Source organism: Triturus cristatus, chromosome 6 (assembly GCF_964204655.1).
Source record: "Triturus cristatus chromosome 6, aTriCri1.1, whole genome shotgun sequence".
Taxonomy (NCBI): Eukaryota; Metazoa; Chordata; class Amphibia; order Caudata; family Salamandridae; genus Triturus; species Triturus cristatus.
This window is the reverse complement of record NC_140589.1, coordinates 1,939,077,261-1,939,100,830: the sequence shown is the minus strand read 5'-3', so window position 1 is coordinate 1,939,100,830 and position 23,570 is coordinate 1,939,077,261. Positions and strand designations below refer to the sequence as shown.

Sequence of the window (23,570 nt, the reverse complement as noted above, 5' to 3'; positions counted from 1 at the left end):
TCTTTCTACAGTCAGTGAGAGCTTACGGTCAACCAGAGAAGGGTTCTGCAGCTACGTTCATGTAGAACTTTGTTTTTGTTTTATCTTAAATACATTATTAAGTGCACATTTATTGTATTAAGAGTGTAAGGGAGAACAAATTGTTGATGTAATATATATTTTGGGTTATTTTGCTTGTGTTTTCCTAACTTTTTCCCTACATAGCTTGCCAGAGAATCTGCTTGGTCAGTCAATCTTTTTTACTGCCTTTTTTCCAATTACTTTTCTTTTTAATTTGCTTGAATTGGAGAATTTAAACATTTTCATTATCGAAAGTGCATACATATCTCGATATTTTCATTTTTTATTTTTCATACGGGTTTTTGTATATCACCATGAATAAACTTTACTTCTTGGCATTTTGAGGTCCATTAGGATAACGGGCGGATCGCCACCGCCCGTATATGTGGTGGCGATCCGCCCGCCAAAAACCTCCGTCCGCTGCATATTTTCCCCCGCTACATTACCATAGCGGGGGGGACCCCGGCGGACGGGAAGACCGTCCGCAGGTTTCCCGCCGGTAGGCAATCCGCCCATTTGCCTACCGGGCGGAAAAGCAGTTCATATGGTGGCGGTGTCTGGTAGACACCGCCATCCATATTACTATGCAGGCGGGGTGTTGCCTTTGCCGCCATGGAAAAGCAGGCGGTCTTTGCCATTGGGGGCCTGTAGCGGGCCCCCAGGGATTCTGGGGGGTGCACATGGGGGGTACCTACGGTACCCCCCTGCCTTTCAATGAACATTGTGGCAGGCACCGCGCGGTGCCTGTCACGTTGTGCATTGAAACGCACTACCTACCTTTGTGGCATTGCGGCGGACGGTGCTCTCTGCACCGCCCGCCGCAATATTGCAGATGCGCCATGCGCCCGCCAGTGTGGCCGGCGCATACTAATCGGGAGTGCGGGAACGCCGCACCCTCAGTGGGCAGTCCCATTTCCCGAGGGTATGGCGTTCGGACAAAGTCCGCCCGCCATACCAATGGGGCCGTAAGTGTCCAGGTAGGAGAAGGCTATTGAGTTTTAGACTTGGCCTTATTTTCCTCTCTAGCTCACTATATTTTATTAACAGGGATATATTATAAACAATGTTTTTTAGGGGGGTTTGAGTTAGATGATGTTTCACAAGATATGCTTTTTTCACTCCAGAGAGGGAAAACCTGCTTGCACCCACATCGGACACTATTTCCTTCCTGAACAGTCCAGATATGTCAGAATATCTTACCCTGTCAAATTCTACAGAAACCTTCATTGACACAATCGTCAGCAACATAACTTCTCAACCCATTACACCAGACCCACTTACTGGAACACGTCAAAGATGTTTCCGATGCCAGTCGTAAACTGACCGCAATGTTGTTGGTTTTGGCCAAGCACTGGGTGGCAATACATTGGGGGCGCAGACCGGTGCCACAGTCCAAACACTGGCTAGCAGAAGCAGCACACTGCGAAATGCACCTGAGCGAATACTGGGATTTCGCCCGTGGCGATCAGACCGCACGACATTTGGGCCCCCCTGACCTCTTACCTCCACTGGGCTGCTGGTTCTGAGGAGCCCCTCAACCAGCCCCCAGCCCCGCGGCCTAGGCTACAGACGACACCCCAAACAGAAACAGCCCTACTAATACACGACAAGGTGACGCCACCACGTACACAAAAAACAGCAAAACTGTCTGCCTACATGCCAAATGTATGCTATGGTCATTTTATTGTCTAAGTGCCGATGAAACATCATTATTTACAATACCCAGATGTCAAACTGTATAACCAAATGCATAATTGTATCGTGCCTTAAGTTCACTAAAGGTTTTGAAAAATCAAAAAAAAAAAACCCTGTCAAGTTCTGCTCTTTTCTATCTTCCACATAGTGTCATTGCCAACGGCATCCCCGTCAACATTTTTCTGTTCCAAACCAGAAACATAAAACATGCTCTATTGCTAATGACCGAGGCACCCATTTGAATTCTTAACACCTCTAAATAACTATTTCCGTGTCACTGCCATTTCAACCAACTGTGTCCTCTGACCTGGAAGATTCAGTCTTGGAATAGACTCCATCAGCTCAAACCCAGACTCCACATCCATCAGCATCATCGGCATGGACAAACCCATCCTGCACATCCTTCAGCATCATCGACATAGACAAACCCAGCCTCCACATCACTCAACATCATCGACATGCACAAAAACAGCCTCCACATCCTTCAGCATCATCAACATGCACAAACCCAGCCTCCACATTCTTCAGCATCATCGACATGCACAAACCCAGCCCACATATCCTTTCGCATCATCAACATGTATAAACCCAGCCTCCACATCCTTCAGCATCATCGGCATGGACAAACCCATCCTGCACATCCTTCAGCATCATCGACATAGACAAACCCAGCCTCCACATCACTCAACATCATCGACATGCACAAACCCAGCCTCCACATCCTTCAGCATCATCAACATGCACAAACCCAGCCTCCACATCCTTCAGCATCATCAACATGCACAAACCCAGCCTCCACATCCTTCAGCATCATCAACATGCACAAACCCATCCTGCACATCCTTCAGCATCATCAACATGGACAAACCCAGCCTCCATATCACTCAACACCATCGACATGCACAAACCCAGCCACCACATCCTTCAGCATCATCGACAAACCCAGCCTCCACATCCTTCAGCATCATCGACATGCACAAATAAAGCCTCCACATCCTTTAGCATCCTTGAGATGGACAAACGTAGCCTCCACATCCTTCAGCATCATCGACATGGACAAACCCAGCCTCCACATTCTTCAGCATCATCGACATGGATAAACCCAGCCTCCACATCTATCAGCATCATTGACATGGACAAACCCAGCCTCCACATCCTTCCGCATCATCAACATGGACAAACACAGCTGCCACATCCTTCAGCATCATCGACATGCACAAACCCAACCTTCACAACCTTCAGCAACATCGAAATGCAAAAAAACAGCCTTCACATCCTTCAGCATCATCGACATGTACAAACCCAGCCTACACATCCTTCTGCATCATCGACATGCACAAACTAAGCCTCCACATCCTTCAGCATCATCGACATGGACAAACCCAGTCTCCACATCCTTCAGCATCATCGACATGTACAAACCCAGCCTACACATCCTTCTGCATCATCGACATTCACAAACCAAGCCTCCACATCCTTCAGCATCATAGACATGGACAAACCCAGTCTCCACATCCTTCAGCATCATCGACATGCACAAACCCAACCTTCACAACCTTCAGCATCATCGAAATGCACAAACACAGCCTCCACATCCTTCATCATTATCGACATGTACAAACCCAGCCTACACATCCTTCTGCATTATCGACATGCACAAACCAAGCCTCCACATCCTTCAGCATCATCGACATACACAAACCCAGCCTCCACATCCTTGAGCATCATCGACATGGACAAACCCAGCCTCCACATCTTTTAGCATCATCGACTTGAACAAGCCCAGCCTCCACATCCTTGAGCATCATCAGCATGGACAAACCCAGACTCCACTCCTTCAGCATCATCAACATGGACAAACCCAGACCCCACATTCTTCAGCATTATCGACTTGGACAAATCCAGCCTCCACATCCCTCTACATTATCAACACCGACAAACTTAGCCTCCACATCCTTCAGCTCCATTGACATGCGCAAACCCACCCTCCACATCTTTAAGCATCATCGACATGCACAAACCCAACCTCCACATCCTTCAGCATCATCGACAAACCCAGCCTCCACATCGTTCATCATCATCGACATGCACAAACCCAGCCTCTACATCCTTCAGCATTATCGACATGTACAAATAAAGCCTCCTATCCACAGTAATCCCCCATAACATAGGTCACTGTGGCATTTTATGCTCCATGGTGAAGTTCAAGCCCCATGGCAGCAAGAACTCTCTTCCCTGGGTTCAAAATCCAATTCATCATCTGCGTGGAGGCGTCACGTACCTGAAGCAGCTCCTGGGACCTCTGGGGCCTCATGAGGATCCAACACTGAAAATGAAATGACTCTTATTAATATCAAGACTATCACAGACAAATAGAGTGATCCAAAAACAGTGTCAACTTTAATGTGATTTCATGAATTATTCTTAGGGCGCCGTGATGTGGGATGTTAAGTAGCCTCCAAATTCTTAGTCAGAATGTGCAGGAGTGGTACATTTACGTGGCAGGGATTATTACGGAGATGTTGATTATGATGGGTTCAGGGCTTTGTCAATTAATTGAATGTGGTAGGTGGTGGGGGTTGGGCTCTTGAGTAACAAAAACCCATTGGCTAATCAAGATCAACCCTTCCATGGGTGAAGGCAAGGACATAAGCCATCAAACCGACACCATATCAATGGCAGGATACAGGAAATGGCAGAGAAAGGCATTCTTGATCACTGTGGAACAGATGCTGGACATGCAGCTGAGCTTACCAGCTATAACAATATGATTGTATACAACTCATCAGCTAAAAGCAAAAACCAAGCTGCAGGAGAGGACCAGTGGCTAAATGATTACATGAGGTCTATGATTTCCAGAACATTCTAACTGTGGGGGCGCCAACCACTGAACATGTGGTTCCCTGTCGGCTTTAGCGTTAGAGGAACCTCTAGGTTTCTGATGACAGAACGTCAGGTGACTCTACTATCACAACCTTTTAACCTGTGACCGTCAGATGCTGGACAGCTAGGTTGCAGTTTCCGCACACTATTGACAGCAAAGTCACAGGAGAACTTTGCTAGCTACAGACTTTCCAGAAGAGTTTGTAAGGGAACTGATGTTGACATTTCCTGACTGACACATAATCCCAGGTGCTGAAGAGTGGAGACTGCTATTAGGAAGCACTGATGTGCACCAACAGCAAAATCCTCAGACTGCAGGAGTCTCCGGAGTCTGTTTCCTGTGCCCCTTGCCCTACATCCTTGTAGCAAGCACCTGGGCTATTGTTCCAGGCTCCAGGTCCTCCTGACTACCTTCCCGGGCGGCCATAGGGCATGTGGTCAGGCACACTCACACAGTCAATCCAAACATCTACAGGTGTGACCTGAGCGCCACCTCTTTCCAGAGGTCATTGCCAAGCAAACAATCCACAGGCAAGGATGGACTCACAGCTACCCTCAAGAAATCTGAAACCCCCCACTCAAAGGGAACCAGAGCGAATTGATAGTAACCCTCAGGTTGCCAGCTACAATGTCCTGGTGGAATACATTAGTGTAGGAGGGTGGATATCTGACTATGGTTACCCCCAACTTTTTGCCTAGTGTCTAGCTGGTTTTTCGACTTAGTTGGCCTGAGATCCTGCCATTCAGGGTCTCAGGCTGCCTGCTCTCTCCTTAAAATGGACTCCATGTACCCTAGGTACATACACAATTGGTAAGGATCACCTTATTGGACCCTGTACAGTGTACCCTAGGTACCCAGGGCATAGGTGTACCCTAGGCCTCCCAGGGGCTGCAGCATGTATTATGCCACCCCTGGTCTGGCCTTCCAATCAGACACAACTGGCTGATCACTCAGCTGGGGCAAGGTCGTGTAATCACCCCTTGCTTAGATATAGTATATCTATATTTACCTTATATATAGACACATGTGTACCTATCAGTCACTCCTATGGCAGGCCTTAACAATCCTGGAGGCAGAGTGCTTGGTAACATGTGAGATGGTGCTCTAGCATGAGCTGAGCCTGTCTGCAGCTTTCGGAACCAAGTCCTTATAGCTGTTCTATGATATAGCCTACCATATACTCTTAAAGTGCCTTATAATCTTAGACGGTTATGGTAACTATGGTTTGGCTTTATCGAAACATGTCGTGTAAGGTGTCTAACACTGTGGAATAATACCCCCATACCATTTCTGGACATGAGGATATTATTCCCCCTTTCTAGAGGGAAAGACATGTTAAAATCATACTTCACTGTTAGCCTCTGACCAAAGCCTCAGCATCACAAAATGGATGCTGCTGCCACGACACAAGTCTGACCTCCTTCAGCTGGGAGTGATCCCAGCCAGGGAGGCCTGGACAATAGGTTTCCTGCTTGGGGAGGTGCTAGCACCTCCCCAGACAGCCTTTAGTGTATTGGGGCAGGGTGGGCTGAAAGGAATGAGACATGCCTGGGGCACACAAGGTGTTCCTTGCATAGTCCAGTTCAAACCGGTGCTGGGGCACTCCAGCCCCAGCTCTGGCGCGAAACTGGACAAAGGGAAGTGGGTGTAACCACCCCCTCCCAGGTCCCACCCATAAGGCGTGACCTAGCAGGTATCCCAGCCCCCCAGATTAGTATAAGAGTGGGAGTTGGGCCTCAAGACTTTAGATTATCCTGAACCTGCAAAACTGAACAGAAACTCTGGACCTTCGACATTCGACGAAAGAAGAAGACTGAAGAATCTCCCTTGTAGCCAAGGAGTGGCTACCCTGTGCAAACAGGCACCATCAAGAGACTACCCTTTGCTTTGCGACCGTTCTACGAGGAACCGACTGCAGAGCCCGACCAGAGCCTTGACTTCCAGACTTCTCCGACCCTCGTCCACATCTGCAGCAGAGCTGAGATCCGTGGAGGCGACGAGCGACGTGGGACCGGCTACCTGGAAAAAGTGGCTAGTAACTTACAGCGCAGCTTCTGAGGTACCCTCGAAGTTGTGCACCGGGGATTGAGAAGCCCCAACCCCAAGCACCATCTGCACCGAAGATCAGCCCCCCACACTCCACGAGTCCTGCGTGGGGCCCTTCAGCATTTTCCTGCTTGCCGCGTCTGTCCGGTTGCTTGCCCGCTGGCTAGTGGCCTCTGTGACGACGCACCCTGAAATCTTCTGCGCTGGTTTGGCTCCTCCAGACTGGCTCCCGCTTCTCTGCAAAGAAGAAGCACCCCAGACCTTCCTGGTCTGCACCAGAAGCAAGTCCTTCGTTCTTCGTGGGTTCCGCTTGCCAAGGCTTGGTGAGTCCTAGTCCAACTTCGACGCCGCCGACAGCAAGAGCCTTCGTGGGACAGCTCGCCTCCTGGTCCTGGTCGTCCTCGACGCTTCCTGGTCCTCCTGGCTGCAGCGACAAGCTTCACCTTCACCTGCAATCTTCACGACATCGCCTGGTTCCTTCCTGGTTCCACGTGGTCACTGGCTAGTGACCTTGACTCTGTCCCTTCTGCTTGCAGGTTTCCTTTCTTCTTGATCCCAGCCTTGGGATCCACTGGACACTCTTCACTGACTGCCTGTCAGCATCTTTCTTCAGGCATCCATAGGAGTCGACGACGAAAACGACGCATCTTCACCCCTATGCACCCGCAGCCTGTGGGCTAGGTAACTTGGGTACTCCGGTGCTCATCAGGATAGTGACTATCCTAGTGTCTAGTTTTCAAGTCTCAACTTCCTAGCTACTCCGGAAGTGTCCTAAATCTACCGTTTTCTAAACTGTACTATTGCTATTGACTTTTACGCATTACGCGTGAGTGTTTCCACTCTGCACACGAATCCCGTGGGCCTCCCACTTCCTAACTAACGCTAGTGTAGTGTAGCCCCAGCGATTCCCTAGGCCTAGGCCTATTCTATTTCCGTGACAGTGGTTCTTAGACCACTTACTTAGTATATGGTTTGCGTGGCCCCTAGGGCCTAACTGTATTACTTACCTGTGTGACTTAATGTATGCTTAAATAACACTGTGTTGTACTTACCTCTAATCTCATAAAGAGTGCTGAGGGTTTGCTTAGAATAAATACACTTTATTTTATATATATATCTGTTGTGGTGTCCTTTCATTTGGTATTCAAGGGATTATATATGGTATCACAGCTGACTTCACATGCCATTCAGAGTTTAGCCTAAGACTGCTCTTGTCCATGCTACCACTAGGATAGCTGGTCTATAAGGTTGACTTTACAACCAATCACCATAAGGGTATTTGGACTGATATAAGGTGTACACTAGAACTAGTGACATCATACATCAGGCCAACTTCTCACATTGGTGAGCAGCGGTGGGGATCTGAGCTTGCTGTTGTAATACCATTGTAATCTTGAGATACTGAATTGAAAGATCACACAGATATTGTCTAGGTACATATAACATAGATTATTATACTTAAGTCCTACTGGACTTTGTAGTTGTAGGTTGAAGGGAGTAACACACCCTGACTACAACTACTAGAGAGGTTTAGTAGATACAACTAGTGTAGGTAGGTGCACACACCACACCCTCACTAGATCATGTCTCTGAGAGGAGATCAAGTAGATGCTCTCTCAGGAGGATCAGGTCTGCAAAAGACCCCCTCTAGATATGATACCTTAACATTCCAGGAGATGAGACAATTGTGTACCTCCAGAGGAATAAAACAGGGTGCAAACCCTACCCTCCTTCAGTTAAGACAACTCCTAGAGGAGTATGACATTCTTAAGGCATCTCAGGCAGGTGCCCTAGGCACAGAGGAGGGTCTACCCACCACAGAGGAGTCAGAGGAGACTTCAGATGAAGAGGTAGACAGCCAGGGCCAAGTAGGAAGACTTAGCCAGGCTAACCTAAGTTTACATGGGAGTTTGCATGGGGTCCCCCCATACAGACCCACAAGTAGGCTTACACAGAGAAGCAGGAGGGACAGATCCCCTTCAAGGGAATCCATCCACTCCCATGTCTCTAGCATCTCTAATGCTTCCTCTCACAGGGGAATGATTTCACCTGAGAGAAAGGAGCATAAAGCCAGAATGAGGGAAGCTAATCTGAGGATTCAGAGGGAAGAAATTGCCCTTGCCAAGGAGAAGCTTGCTCTGGCTAGAGAGCAAAAATTGTGTGGGTCAGAACCCACTGGTGGCAGCAACATCCCTAGAGATAGGGATAGGTCTTATGACCATAGAAACCTAAGCAAGATAGTCCCCCCATATCAGAATGGGGATGACATCCACAAATGGATGACTGCTTTGGAGAGGGCCTGCAAAGTACAGCAGGTACCCCAAAGTCAGTGGGCAGCTATCTTGTGGCTCTCCTTTTCTGACAAAGGTAGAGACAAGCTCCTCACAGTCAGTGATGAGGATGCAAACAATTACAAAGTCCTGAAGAGTGCTCTGATAGATGGGTTTGGCTTAACCATGAGCAATATAGGTTGTTGTTCAGAGACACCCAGAAGACACAGACACAGGACTGGTCTGATTTTGTGGATTGTGCCACTAAGGCTTTGGAAGGTTGGTTAAATGGCAGCAAGGTGCAGGACTATACAGGATTGTACAACTTGATTATGAGGGAGCAGATCCTTAGTAATTGTCAGAACCAGCTTCTCCATCAACACCTGGTAGACACAGATTTGACCTCTCCCCAAGAATTGGGAAAGAGGGCAGATAAATGGGTCAGGACCAGGATTAGGCCTAAAAATCAGGGTGGTGACCAAAAGAAAGATACCACCAAGCCTCAAGAGAAGGGTGGGGATAAAGCAAAAGAGAAATCTTCCTCAGGGCCCCAAAACTCCACACAGGGTGGTGGGTCCCAAGCTCCCTCCTCTACCACAGTTAAAAAGCCTTACTGCCATGTGTGTAAAGCACCTGGGCATTGGAAAACTGACAGCAGTTGCCCACAGGCTAAAAACAAAACTGTTCCTCCAACTACTCCTGTCACACCACCTATTACTGTCAGCAGTAATCCCCCAGGTGGTGGGAGTGCCCCCAAAAATTTGGTTGGGCTTTCTTGGGGAACACAGGGGGATCCTGGCTTAGCCAATTCCCCTACAGCAGCTACTCTTGTCTGTGATGGTGGCATGGGGTTTGCCAACTTCACTGCCTGTCCCAACACTTTGGGTAGGTACATACAGGAGCCCTACATCAATGGTAGAAAAGCTGAGGCCTACAGAGACACTGGAGCTAGCATCCCTATGGTGGCCCATAGGCTAGTTCCCTCTGAGCAGCTTTTGCCTGGTTTCTCATACCAGGTGACTAACATTGATGGCAAACAGAACAGTCATCCCATGGCAGAGGTATGTCTCAGCTGGGGAGGTGTCACTGGCCCTAAACGGGTGGCAGTGTCCCCAACCTTGCCTGTGGACTGCTTACTGGGGAATGACTTAGAACTCTCAGCTTGGGCTGGAGTTGAACAAGACACCCATTCCAAAATGGTAGGCCTTTCACAAAAGGGTAGTGGGGTTGTGCCAGTCACAACCCCTGTCCAAGTAGATTTCCTCCCTGAAAAGGTTGGAAGGGCAGTGGTAGCCACAGCCCAGGCACAGACAGACTTCCCTGTAGAAATTGGCAGAGCTGTGACAGTCACAGCTCAAACACAAACTGAGTGCCTCCCTGAAAAGGTTGGCAAGGCTGTAATGGTCTCAGCCCATACTCAGACTGACATAGGTGTAGTGAAGCCTGAAACTATGGATCACTCCACACAAACAGAGAGTAGTGGGGAGGAAGAAAAGTCTCCCTCTCCCCAGACATTAGGAAAAGGTCAGCCTCCTCAGGGATCTGACCTCACCCCTTGATGAATACAGGCCCCAGCTAGGCCCGCAGGACACAAGGGTTCGCTCTCCTGTAATGGAATCTATAAGGAAGTTGGCACGGAAACTGCAAAGTACAAAGACAGCATTTATTAACCCTTAAGGGTGGTCCTACAATCCACACAACACTCTTCAGTATTGCATAGAGTAGCACAAAGAACATTCGTACATGGTCCCCTTTTATACACAGTAGAGGGGCTCATAAGTGGGTGGATACAACATGAAGACGAAGAACATTACCATTTATGGTCATTTTCGATACTGAATCAATATGTGGGCGGAGCTAACGCACTCCTTGAGCCCACGAAAACATGGTCAAGCAAGGCTAACTGATAACAGATGTGGTCAAGTCTGGGCATGCGCCAGATGGACAAAGGAGCTATTTATAGACTGTTACTGGGCAGATTACAAGAGCAACTAACACAGAGGTTGGACTCTTCTCGTGGGGAACACGTGGAGGCATGACAATACAAAATGGAGTCCAAGCTTCGGTCAACATAACAGAGAAAACACAATCTATAACAGGGGAATTAATGTCTTCAGTAAATGCTTAATCACATCATTGTCTCAATTTACAACACCCTTGTGAAGGAACTGCCCCAGAGGTAGCCAGGCCTGGCCTGGCAGAGCCTCTGATGTCAGTGGCCCCTTCCAAGGTGGGACCCAGTCTGGTGCAGGTAGCCTGCCTCTCTCTACCCTGCCTCAGTCAGCCCAGGGCTGCAGAGGTCAGGGAGGCCAGTGGACCCCAAGAGGGCCCCTGTCCACAAGAACCCCCCGATCAAAAGAATGAGGATTGCCTGGCTAGTAGCCCTAGCCAGGTGATGGGTAAAAACATTCCTGAGGGATCCCCTTTACAGGTAGTTAGGGACCTCCCCCAGAGGGATTCTGTTGGGCACAGGCAAACATGGGACCTTAGGGCCCCAAACCTGACCTGTCCCTCCAGTAAGCCCACCAAAGGGACCCAGCCTCCAGCTTTAGGTAGCCAGAGGCTGACCCTGAGAGCACAGTGCAACTCAGTTAAAGAAAGAAAGGCATCCATGGTGGAGGATGATTGGAGGAAGCTGAGGCCTCACTTTGAGGACACTCACTTCAGTACTCCATCTCAACACCAGCCTTTTACTTTGCAAAGACACACCCAAGGTAGAGATTCCCTATGGTGGAGACCCTATGATACCTTTAGGATGAGGGATTGCTTAGTGGACCATGAGACAGGGGGTAACCATGCCAGTGCTGGTTCTTCCTTATATGGCCACTTAGGCAATAGAGGCTTACCTTGTCAAGGCCAGCCTTATCTCCTTTCGTTTGAGGGGGGGTTGTGTAGGAAGGTGGATATCTGACTATGGTTACCCCCAACTTTTTGCCTAGTGTCTAGCTGGTTTTTCGACTTAGTTGGCCTGAGATCCTGCCATTCAGGGTCTCAGGCTGCCTGCTCTCTCCTTAAAATGGACTCCATGTACCCTAGGTACATACACAATTGGTAAGGATCACCTTATTGGACCCTGTACAGTGTACCCTAGGTACCCAGGGCATAGGTGTACCCTAGGCCTCCCAGGGGCTGCAGCATGTATTATGCCACCCCTGGTCTGGCCTTCCAATCAGACACAACTGGCTGATCACTCAGCTGGGGCAAGGTCGTGTAATCACCCCTTGCTTAGATATAGTATATCTATATCTACCTTATATATAGACACATGTGTACCTATCAGTCACTCCTATGGCAGGCCTTAACAATCCTGGAGGCAGAGTGCTTGGTAACATGTGAGATGGTGCTCTAGCATGAGCTGAGCCTGTCTGCAGCTTTCGGAACCAAGTCCTTATAGCTGTTCTATGATATAGCCTACCATATACTCTTAAAGTGCCTTATAATCTTAGACGGTTATGGTAACTATGGTTTGGCTTTATCGAAACATGTCGTGTAAGGTGTCTAACACTGTGGAATAATACCCCCATACCATTTCTGGACATGAGGATATTATTCCCCCCTTCTAGAGGGAAAGACATGTTAAAATCATACTTCACTGTTAGCCTCTGACCAAAGCCTCAGCATCACAAAATGGATGCTGCTGCCACGACACAAGTCTGACCTCCTGCAGCTGGGAGTGATCCCAGCCAGGGAGGCCTGGACAATAGGTTTCCTGCTTGGGGAGGTGCTAGCACCTCCCCAGACAGCCTTTAGTGTATTGGGGCAGGGTGGGCTGAAAGGAATGAGACATGCCTGGGGCACACAAGGTGTTCCTTGCATAGTCCAGTTCAAACCGGTGCTGGGGCACTCCAGCCCCAGCTCTGGCGCGAAACTGGACAAAGGGAAGTGGGTGTAACCACCCCCTCCCAGGTCCCACCCATAAGGCGTGACCTACCAGGTATCCCAGCCCCCCAGATTAGTATAAGAGTGGGAGTTGGGCCTCAAGACTTTAGATTATCCTGAACCTGCAAAACTGAACAGAAACTCTGGACCTTCGACATTCGACGAAAGAAGAAGACTGAAGAATCTCCCTTGTAGCCAAGGAGTGGCTACCCTGTGCAAACAGGCACCATCAAGAGACTACCCTTTGCTTTGCGACCGTTCTATGAGGAACCGACTGCAGAGCCCGACCAGAGCCTTGACTTCCAGACTTCTCCGACCCTCATCCACATCTGCAGCAGAGCTGAGATCCGTGGAGGCGACGAGCGACGTGGGACCGGCTACCTGGAAAAAGTGGCTAGTAACTTACAGCGCAGCTTCTGAGGTACCCTCGAAGTTGTGCACCGGGGATTGAGAAGCCCCAACCCCAAGCACCATCTGCACCAAAGATCAGCCCCCCACACTCCACGAGTCCTGCGTGGGGCCCTTCAGCATTTTCCTGCTTGCCGCGTCTGTCCGGTTGCTTGCCCGCTGGCTAGTGGCCTCTGTGACGACACACCCTGAAATCTTCTGCGCTGGTTTGGCTCCTCCAGACTGGCTCCCGCTTCTCTGCAAAGAAGAAGCACCCCAGACCTTCCTGGTCTGCACCAGAAGCAAGTCCTTCGTTCTTCGTGGGTTCCGCTTGCCAAGGCTTGGTGAGTCCTAGTCCAACTTCGACGCCGCCGACAGCAAGAGCCTTCGTGGGACAGCTCGCCTCCTGGTCCTGGTCGTCCTCGACGCTTCCTGGTCCTCCTGGCTGCAGCGACAAGCTTCACCTTCACCTGCAATCTTCACGACATCGCCTGGTTCCTTCCTGGTTCCACGTGGTCACTGGCTAGTGACCTTGACTCTGTCCCTTCTGCTTGCAGGTTTCCTTTCTTCTTGATCCCAGCCTTGGGATCCACCGGACACTCTTCACTGACTGCCTGTCAGCATCTTTCTTCAGGCATCCATAGGAGTCGACGACGAAAACGACGCATCTTCACCCCTATGCACCCGCAGCCTGTGGGCTAGGTAACTTGGGTACTCCGGTGCTCATCAGGATAGTGACTATCCTAGTGTCTAGTTTTCAAGTCTCAACTTCCTAGCTACTCCGGAAGTGTCCTAAATCTACCGTTTTCTAACTGTACTATTGCTATTGACTTTTACGCATTACGCGTGAGTGTTTCCACTCTGCACACGAATCCCGTGGGCCTCCCACTTCCTAACTAACGCTAGTGTAGTGTAGCCCCAGCGATTCCCTAGGCCTAGGCCTATTCTATTTCCGTGACAGTGGTTCTTATACCACTTACTTAGTATATGGTTTGCGTGGCCCCTAGGGCCTAACTGTATTACTTACCTGTGTGACTTAATGTATGCTTAAATAAGACTGTGTTGTACTTACCTCTAATCTCATAAAGAGTGCTGAGGGTTTGCTTAGAATAAATACACTTTATTTTATATATATATCTGTTGTGTTGTCCTTTCATTTGGTATTCAAGGGATTATATATGGTATCACAGCTGGCTTCACATGCCATTCAGAGTTTAGCCTAAGACTGCTCTTGTCCATGCTACCACTAGGATAGCTGGTCTATAAGGTTGACTTTACAACCAATCACCATAAGGGTATTTGGACTGATATAAGGTGTACACTAGAACTAGTGACATCATACATCAGGCCAACTTCTCACAATTAGGGATTACCTGCTCTGAGTTCACCAGATGGCACCTGACGGTTGTCATGCTGGCTTCAAGTGTCTCCCGGAGCCTCTACCATCTGGCCATTGATGGCGACCCATTGCCTGTATTTCTTAGTTACTAGGCATGGGGCCTTTGGTACCATCTCTCCGTCAACCAGGGACACTAGGGTAACCTCTCTTTTGTCTCCCCACTAACTGGGGCATCTCCTCCCCTAGCGCTACACCAGCCAGCCCCAGTGACTGCCCACTAGAGGGGTACTGCTTCGGCTTTGGACATTGGCATCCCCCTCATTCAATCAATCCATCAATCAATTAATCAATCAATCAATCATTTATAAAGCACAGCAAATCACCCATGAGGGTCTCCAGTCACAGGAGTTGCTTGCTGCTCTGTGGTGATCTATTTATTTTCCAAACAAATTTAGAACGGATCAACCACCTATTTGTATTATGGTTGCTCCAGTCTTCCTCCTACTTTCCATTTGGGTGTTGATTACAGGGACTGGGAACCTGCAGGGTGTTTTAAAAGAACCCTCCCGCACCTACTTAGTAGGTGACATGTTTCATCATTGAGTTCCCACCCTGGTTGCCGAATTTCTCCAGGAAGTGCTGCGATGCCAGATTTACTGTAGAGCTGGTTGTTTTTTGTGTAATTTTGTGCATGTGACAGAGTGATTCATTTTGTAGCATGCTGTGATGTTTATTTTGATGTGGTAGTGTTTCTGTCAAAGTCAAATCCTCAATCTGATATTGTGTGTTGTAGGTGCGGTGCCGACATGTGAGATTCTTGAATGGTAATACTAGGGTAACCAGCTTTTAAAACACGCTGCGGATTCCCAGTCCCTGTAATCAACACCTGAAGGGACCAAAGGAGGAAGACTGGAGCAACCATAATACAAATAGGTGGCTGATCCGTTTTAAATTTGTTTTTCATTATTTGAACTGGGAAGACGAAAGGGTCATGACGTCTCCCTCTCTCTATGTTGATTTATTTATTTGAACAGCCAGGTCTACAGTCCTTTCCCAAATTGCTGCAGTGATGAGGCAGTTCTGAGGTGCAGGGGAAGGTCGTTCCAAGCTTTGACCGCCAGGTGCGATAAACAGCAGCCTCGCTGTTGGCTGGGCGGATCTGGGGTGTCTGCAAGGAAGAGGGAGGCAGATCATAGGTGTCAGGTCGCTTGGTGGAAGGTCATGCTTTTGTTGATGTATCATGATCCTTCTTTGTGCAGGGCTTTGTATGTGTGGGCCACGCATCTTGAACTGGCATCTCTTCTGTATCGGGAGTCAGTGTAGCTGCATGAGTTGAGGATGTGATGTGGGTCCTTCTGGGGAGGTCAAGGATGAGCCTTGCTGCTGAGTTTTGTATTATCTGTAGTCTCTTAAAGAGGCGTTTAGTGATTCCTCCATAGAGTGTGCTCCTGTAGTCCGGCCTGCTGGTGATGAGGGCCTGCATGATCGTCCTTCTGGTATTGACTGGGAGCCCCCTGAGATCTTGCAGAGCATGCGTAGAGTGTGGAAGATGGCGGGTGATACTGCGTTTACCTGTTTCTTCATAGATAGCTTGCTAACCAAGATGATGCCAAGGTTGTGGGGGTGGTCTATAGGGTCTGGGGAGTGGTGCGTCATTCCATGGTGAGGTGCTGTTCCCAATGATGAGGATTTTCTTCTTGTCCGTACTGAGCTTGAGACAGTTGTCCTACATCTGTGAAAGTTGGCTCTGGTGGTGGAGGGGTCCTCTGACCGTGAGAGGATGAGCTGAGTGTCGTTAGCTTAGGAGATGATGTGGAGTCTGTGCGATCTGATGGTGTTGGCCAGGGAGTTCATGTAGATGTTGAAGAGGGTGGGGCTGAGAGATGATCTTTGAGGGATGCTTTAGATGACCTTCTTGGGTTCCGATGTGAAGCATGGGAGGCGAACTCTCTGGGTTCTTACAGTGAGGTATGAGGTGGTCCATCTAAGGGTGTTTCCTTGGATTCCAATGTAGTGGAGTCAGTCGATCAAGATGGGATCGTAGACTGTGTCCAAGGCGGCTGACAGGCCGAGGAGGATGAAGGGTGCTGTTTAGTTGGTATCCAGGAGGGCCCTAATGTCATTGGTGGTTGCGATACAAGCTGTCTCGGTGCTGTGGTTGACTCGAAATCCAGATTGAGAGGGGTAAAGGAGGTTATTGTGCTCCAGGTGTTCAGTGAGTTCTGGTTGTTTGCTTTCTCAAGAACCTTTCCTGGAAAGGGGAGCAGAGAGATGGGCTGGTAGTTCTTCGATTCTGCAGACGGTTTCTTCAGAGGTGCCTCATTTCAGAGTGTTTCCAGTCCTCATGGAAGGAGGCAGAGGTGGTGGAGGTGTTCAGGACTTTCTTGAGCTCGTCACCAATCGTCTTGCTCCTGAGGTTGAAGACGTGCTGGGGATAGGGTTCCATGAGGTGCTCCCGAGTGCACGGAGTTCATGATGGAGATTGTGGCTGGAGTTGTGAGGGGGTCCCAGAGAGTGAGCAGGTATTCCGAGGTTGTGTTAATTGGTGTGAGCAGGTTGATGCTGTTGGCGATGGGAGGTGGGTTTTGAAGTTTCTATAGATACCTGACATTTTGTCGTGGAACAAGTCCGCCAGGGTGTCTCACAGTTGTTTGGAAGAGGTGATGCCAATCTCAGCAACTGCGGGGTTGGAGAACTCCTTCACGAAGGCGTAGAGCTCCTGGCTGCTGTTTGTGCTTGCTTCCATGCAGTCTGCTAGGGTGTGATTTCCTTTGTTTCTTTTAGGAGGTGGTGGTATTGGTTAATTGCTGTCTAGAAGGAGGTATGGTCTCCTGTCTCTTTACTGGTGCGCCACTTCCTTTCTAGTGGCCAGAAGTTCCATTTGATTGATTTCAGCTCCTCAGTGAACCAGCTGGCTCTTCTGACATATACTTTGGATTTGGCTGGTTTGGCCGCGGTGACTGTGTTTGTGAATTATGTGATCCAGTGGGAGAAGTTCTTCGCAGCATGTTCTGGGTTGGATGTTGTGTCTGGAAGGTGGGAGTTGAGAGCGTTGTGTCATATGGCTCCTTGGTACATTGTCGACATTGCTAAGTTAGCACAAGTCTGGCTGCTTTTGCGCATGTTACTATATGACTTGTTATTGCAACATTTTATCTGTACCTTTCATGGAGATGAGCTCTGCTGATCCTATGATGTAACATTTACAAAAAGGCTTTCATCTATCAATGCCTAGAGATCTCCCTTTATATAAAATAACTTCTTCCTATCAAGGGGAGGGTGGACTAGGCCTAATTAGCCTGCTATACACTGTCTTTATAAAAGGATGTCTCCCTTTGTATTTTATGGAATTGTATCAATGCTAACTGTGCTTAGTTTATGCATTCTGCTGCTGGGACTGGCTCGCATACTATATTGTAGAGCACGATAGTCTTAATAAACATTTTCAACGATTTTAGTGACTGACAATTCTGTGGACATTTCACGAGTAAGTGAGCAAATGTGTGTCCTGCTCCCGCGATTCCTAAGAGGGTTGGGAGTGTCGTGTTCTGGGTTGTCTAATCATTGGTAGCTTCTCGATATTTGGAGGGGAACGAATGAGACACTATAGCTAGTCGGATGGGATTATGGGTACTAATGTGATAGGATGGTACACCCCTATTCATTGAGGTCCTGGTTTCCTGTGCATAGTTCTGTGTAGGTGCAGAATCCCTGCAACAGTTGTTGCACTTTCTTCTGATAACTTTTTCCAATTTCTGCGCATGGAGCTGGGGGGCATGCGCCATTGTTGGTAGGTCCTGAGATGGTATCATGGAGGCTGCAGCGGTCAGTTTTGGTGAGCTGTGAGATGTGGTTGTACTTGACTCTGTCATTGGAGGTGAAAATGGGGTCAAGTGTGTGTTCTGCGATGTGGGTAGAGTTGGTGACAAGCTGCTGAGCCCGATGTTGCTCATGCTTTCCTAGAGGTTGATTGTGTTGGTGTCGCTGGGCTCATCGAGGTTTTGAAGTGCCCAACCTGATGGCTCTCAGAGCATGTGGGGGGCGCCTTCCCTGAGAACCTGTCATCAAGAAGCCATTTCTTCTTTTCCTCAAAAGGGGGTTGGGAGTCCTGACCCATAGAACTATTTAGGGGACATTTATAGAACTCCTTAGTTTCATTTTTGTCTTCCTCCCTTTCCTTCAGGTGGGAACCCTGCCCACCCTTGTGGTGACCCCCACCCCGGATACCTTAACATGGATGTTAACTCTATAAATGCTTGCGTTTGTTTGCCGTTGTTTTTCGATTCCGGAAACGCAGTGAATTACTCTTCTGGCCTCTTGCATCTTTTGCACGCTCCAGCTTTACCCTTCTTAATCGAGGGCTTCTATCTGCACCATGATTGGCTTTAAAAGAATTGGCTCGCTTGTGGTTTATCCCGCGTTTGAATAGGAACCTCTATTTTTTTTAAACGCTATTTTCCTTCTAAAAAAAATTCCAGTGCGTCTGTTTTCAATCGTACATAGTCGGTGTGCTTTGAAGGAACAAATGTGAGTCCTCGTTCATGTATTGATTTCTAGTATTCACTTAGAACTTTAAATGACAAATTGACAATTGAAGTCTCCTTTAGTTTTTGTAAAATTGGTGTCTCGTATGCATTTGTGCATCATTCCCTGTTTTGCTGTTGGCCTCTGGCTGAAAAAGAACTCTGGGCCTTATGTATGAGGCCGCACGTCACTTTTACGCCGCAGGTGCGTCTCTTTTTGTGACGCACCAGCAGCGTGAAAATTGTGCCCTGTTGCACCATATTTACAAAGTGATGCATCTAGGTAGATGCGTCAGTTTGTAAACCCCTGCGCCACATTATACCTGGACCAGGTATAATGTATGCAGGGGGGGCGTTCTGACGCAAGAAAGGGTCATAGAAGTGACGCAGTGAAATCTATAAGATTTCACTGCACCACTTCTAGGACGCAAATGCGTTGATATCTTACGCCTGCCTCACAGCAGGCGTAAGACTGACGCAGGCCCTTTTACATGAAGGAACACATTGCTGGAGTTGCGTCACTTTTGTGACAGACTCCAACAATGCGTCACTTTTGCGCCATACAGATACGTCAGAAATACTGACATATCTGTAACTCCTTGCGACATGATGCATCATACAGTAAATATGACGCATCAATCATGTCGCAAGGAGGGCGCACTGAGAAATGACGCATCGCTGCTTTCACGCAGCGATGCGTCACTTTTCATAAATGAGGCCCTCTGTCTTTGTGTGTTTTGGTTTGAGGATTCTTCTCCTGGGTTTGTCCCTTCAAAGCATCCGTACTATGTACAATTGAAAACAGAAACATTGACATTTTTCAGAAAGATCAGGCTGAAAGCATACTTCTCAAATAAAGAAGAGGAACCACCAGGCTTAACTAAGAAGTCAACCTTCTACCGACCCATTTGAGCTTGGAATACAATGGAAAGAAAGACTTTTGCAAAAGCGGCATAACAAAAAGCCAAGCAAAGTCTATTCAGGACTTAAAAAATAATAGCACAATAGTTATAAAACAAGTCGATAAGGGCGAAGCGGTCATCTTGTGGGCAAAAGACCAGTCCTTAAAGGAACGTAAGAGTCGAGTTTACAACCAAGACTTCTATCGCTTAATACCAACCAACCCAAAGAAAGAAGTTTGAAATGAAACCTCAATAATGCTATAAGAGGGATTTGATAATGACTTTATTGGCTCCAAAGAATTCTTTAATTTTTGGAGAATTCAAATCTGAGAATTCCTGTGAGTTATTTCTTACCTAAAAGTCACAAAGATGAAAAAAAAACCTCCAGGACGATCGATCGTCACTGGATGTGATTCAATCCTTGAATCAATTTCTCAATATCTAGACACATTTTTAAAAACTTTTCCCAATGATGTACCAACCTACTTGAGAGATAAAACGTATTTTATCAATGAAGTGGGAGGACAGCAATTCAATTCTAGTATACAGTGGATGGCCACATTTGATGCTGTCTCATTGTAAACACAAATTCCCCAAGACGAATCAAGGCCACGACCCCACAGGCTCCCAGCGCAATTTATTATAAAATTGGCAGCTTTGGCACTCAAGAAGAATTACTTCAAATTTGAAAATGAGTACTTCATTCAGACCAAGAGAACTGCTATGGGCTCTTCTTTTGCACCGGAAATGGCAATACTTTTTATGGCACTATTTGAAGATGAATTCATTTACAATAATAATTCCTATTCCATCTATAAAACAAAGTGGCTTACCTATAGACATGACATTTGGTGCCTATGGAGTTGAGACAACGAAGCCCTGTCTGCTTTCTATACATGGCTCAATCATAAAAGCCCAGATATCCAATTCAGCACGGCAAACAATACAAAACATGACATTTCTAATTGTGGAAATCAAGGTAACAGATGCAAAGTTAGTCACAACCCTGCATCGAAAGCCAACTGACAGGAGCAAAGCATTACATTACAAAAGATTCTACTCCTGGAATTTAGGAGATAATCTGATTTATGGGCAATACTTGAGGATCAAAATGAAAAAAGATTATATCACAATAGCCGCCATACTAAGACAAACTTAAAGACAAGGGTTATCCACACAAACTCTTGACACATTAATTAAAAGGAGTGTGGTACATACCAAGAGAAAGTCTTCTAGTCAAGAAAGAAAAGAAACCCCTTGAAAATGTAGTATGTGTTTCCACAAACTGCTCACAGATGAATAGTTTTATTTAAATCATTCGAAACATTTGGCATTCAATCCAAAAGCTCAGATTGTTGGTTCGAGTGTCCACTATTTGCAATGAAGACGAATGCAAGTCTAGGGAAACACCTAGTAAGAGCCTGGAGCATGCAGAAAATAAGAAAAATTGACAAGAACTCAATGGAATATGAAACCCCTTAAAGGCCACCACAAATGTGGCAACTGCGCAGTTTGCAGTAAAACAATTGAAGGCGCGGTGTTCCAAAAAGATCACATACAATGTAAACATACTAATTTCTCAAATTCTAGAACTAAAAATATGGTGAATGCAATCATTTGCCCTCGTGAAAAAATATATATTATATATATATTGGTAAAACCAATCAAGGAATAAGATAGAGAAAAGTACAACACATGTCCCAGATTAAAACAAAAACAGCTGCAGCCCCCCTGGTCAATCACTTCATCACCAAGAGGCACATGGAATAAGATTTCCAGTGGACAGTACCAGGTGCTATACAATGAAATCTGAGAGGAGGTGATTTTGCGATTTAACACACGGATTAATGGCCTCAAAGAAATGTGCAAATCACACAGACTGTAATTCAAAAAAAGATGAGACAGAATGCAAAGCTAATGCAAACAATTCTGAAAAAGACTGAGCCAGGCAATAACAAAGAAAAGATTCCCCAATAATATGATGTTGCCTTAATATATCTAAGGTGCATACACACAACAGGCACTACAACACACAGCATACAATGAGGCCCTGATAGGCATTCAACTGTTTAGGTCTACAAAGCATCATCGGAATCACTAACCACCAGACGTGCTGGAAGTCGTGGGAAGAGCAGTTGGAGAGACAAAAGCCCTGATGGAAACCTCTAAGAGTACGCCTGTAAACATAAGGAGATACAAAGAAGGCAAGCAAGTATTTGAATACACCTATGCCACAGCCCTAACACCTGTCAATAGCGGTTTGAAAGAGTTTTATCTTGTCAGGTTGACATCGCCGCAGTTTAAAACTGCGCACACAGGCTGCAATGGCAGGCCTCAGACATGGCTAGAGGGCTACTTATCTGAATGGCACAATCAGAGCTGCAGGCCCGCTAGTGGTATTTAATTTAAAGGCCCGGGGGACCCACAGTACCACCGTACTATGAACTTACATGTAAATTAAATATGCTAACTGGGTATATGCCAATTCCACCATGTTTTAGTGAATGAGCACTGGCTAGCAGTGGTAAAGTGCGCAGAGCCCTAGGGCCAGTGATATGAAACCAGCAAACCAGGAGGCTGAAGGCAAAGAGTTAGGGTGAACCGCGCCAAGGATGCCAGGTCCAACAGAGATCATTGATGTCCCGGCACAGTGGAGTCAGCGATGGGGCAGAGGGGCAGCCGCACCGCATGAGCCCTCAACAAACAACAACATGCAGGCTCCAAGGAAGAGTCTCTGAGGCGCTTACAGCTGACTTCAGACCAAAGATATTTTCAAGGAATTTCCCTATGGACTTGTCTAATAATGTTGGCTTTGAAAAATCTTTTGTATTATTCTCTAAATAAGAAAACTCTGAAAATGCTTTTACTTTGGCCATCAAGGTGGACCTTGGGGTGTGATTGTGAATGATCCCACCCCTCTTACCTCGCTGTCGCGCCCCTCTGAGTCTGGCTGCCGGCTCCATCAGGCCGACCTTGGAGAAGACTTCGATGGTCACATCAATGGCTGAGTCCGGGCCGTAGAACTGTACAAGAAGGTTCTTGGTGTCAATCTGTTTTTTTCCCTCCAGCTTCCCTCGGGGGATGTTTTTCCATCCTTTGAAGTTGATTTCAGATAATTTATCCTTAAACCTTTTGAAGTCAGCTCTAAGGAGCTCCTCAAGGGCGTGGAGCAGGACGTCCCCAGATGTGCTCCCTCCGCCCGCCATGGCTCATGTGAGGCTCCGTCTGAAAAACATGTTGGGTCATAAAGAGAGGGCTGGTCACAAACTCAGGAGCCACAGAAGTACGATACATGATCACAAACTCCTTGCACCTGCGCAATGTGCATCAATTAAAGGCTGAAATACAGGTAATACAGCGCTACGGTTGGCCCAGGAGGGCGTCGTGGCGCTGTAGTAGTTGCACTGATCTTAGAAATAACGATCTCCGCTCTAATGTACACTGTAGTATAGAGCAGGGAGGACACTGACTGCCGAAGGACTGGAGCAGGGATAGATTTTTAGAATATCAAGATGAGAGAAATAAGTACAATTACAAGGACATCATTTACTTAGTTATTCTAAAAATGTGGTTTGATGCATTGAA

The 23,570-nt window shown here is 47.4% G+C and overlaps 1 protein-coding gene across 1 annotated transcript in view; it reads right to left on the bottom strand.

Moving 5' to 3' along the window:
- LOC146822541 (NACHT, LRR and PYD domains-containing protein 12-like) overlaps positions 1 to 23,570 on the bottom strand; it is an 867,568-nt gene that overhangs the window by 528,081 nt on the left and 315,917 nt on the right. The window contains exons 5-6 of the mRNA XM_085613662.1: positions 22,909 to 23,210; positions 4,037 to 4,081 (exon numbers count right to left, since the gene is read on the bottom strand). Of these exons, the coding sequence (XP_085469788.1) occupies positions 4,037 to 4,081; positions 22,909 to 23,191 (328 nt within the window). The 5' untranslated portion in view covers positions 23,192 to 23,210. The remainder of the gene's footprint in view (positions 1 to 4,036; positions 4,082 to 22,908; positions 23,211 to 23,570) is intronic.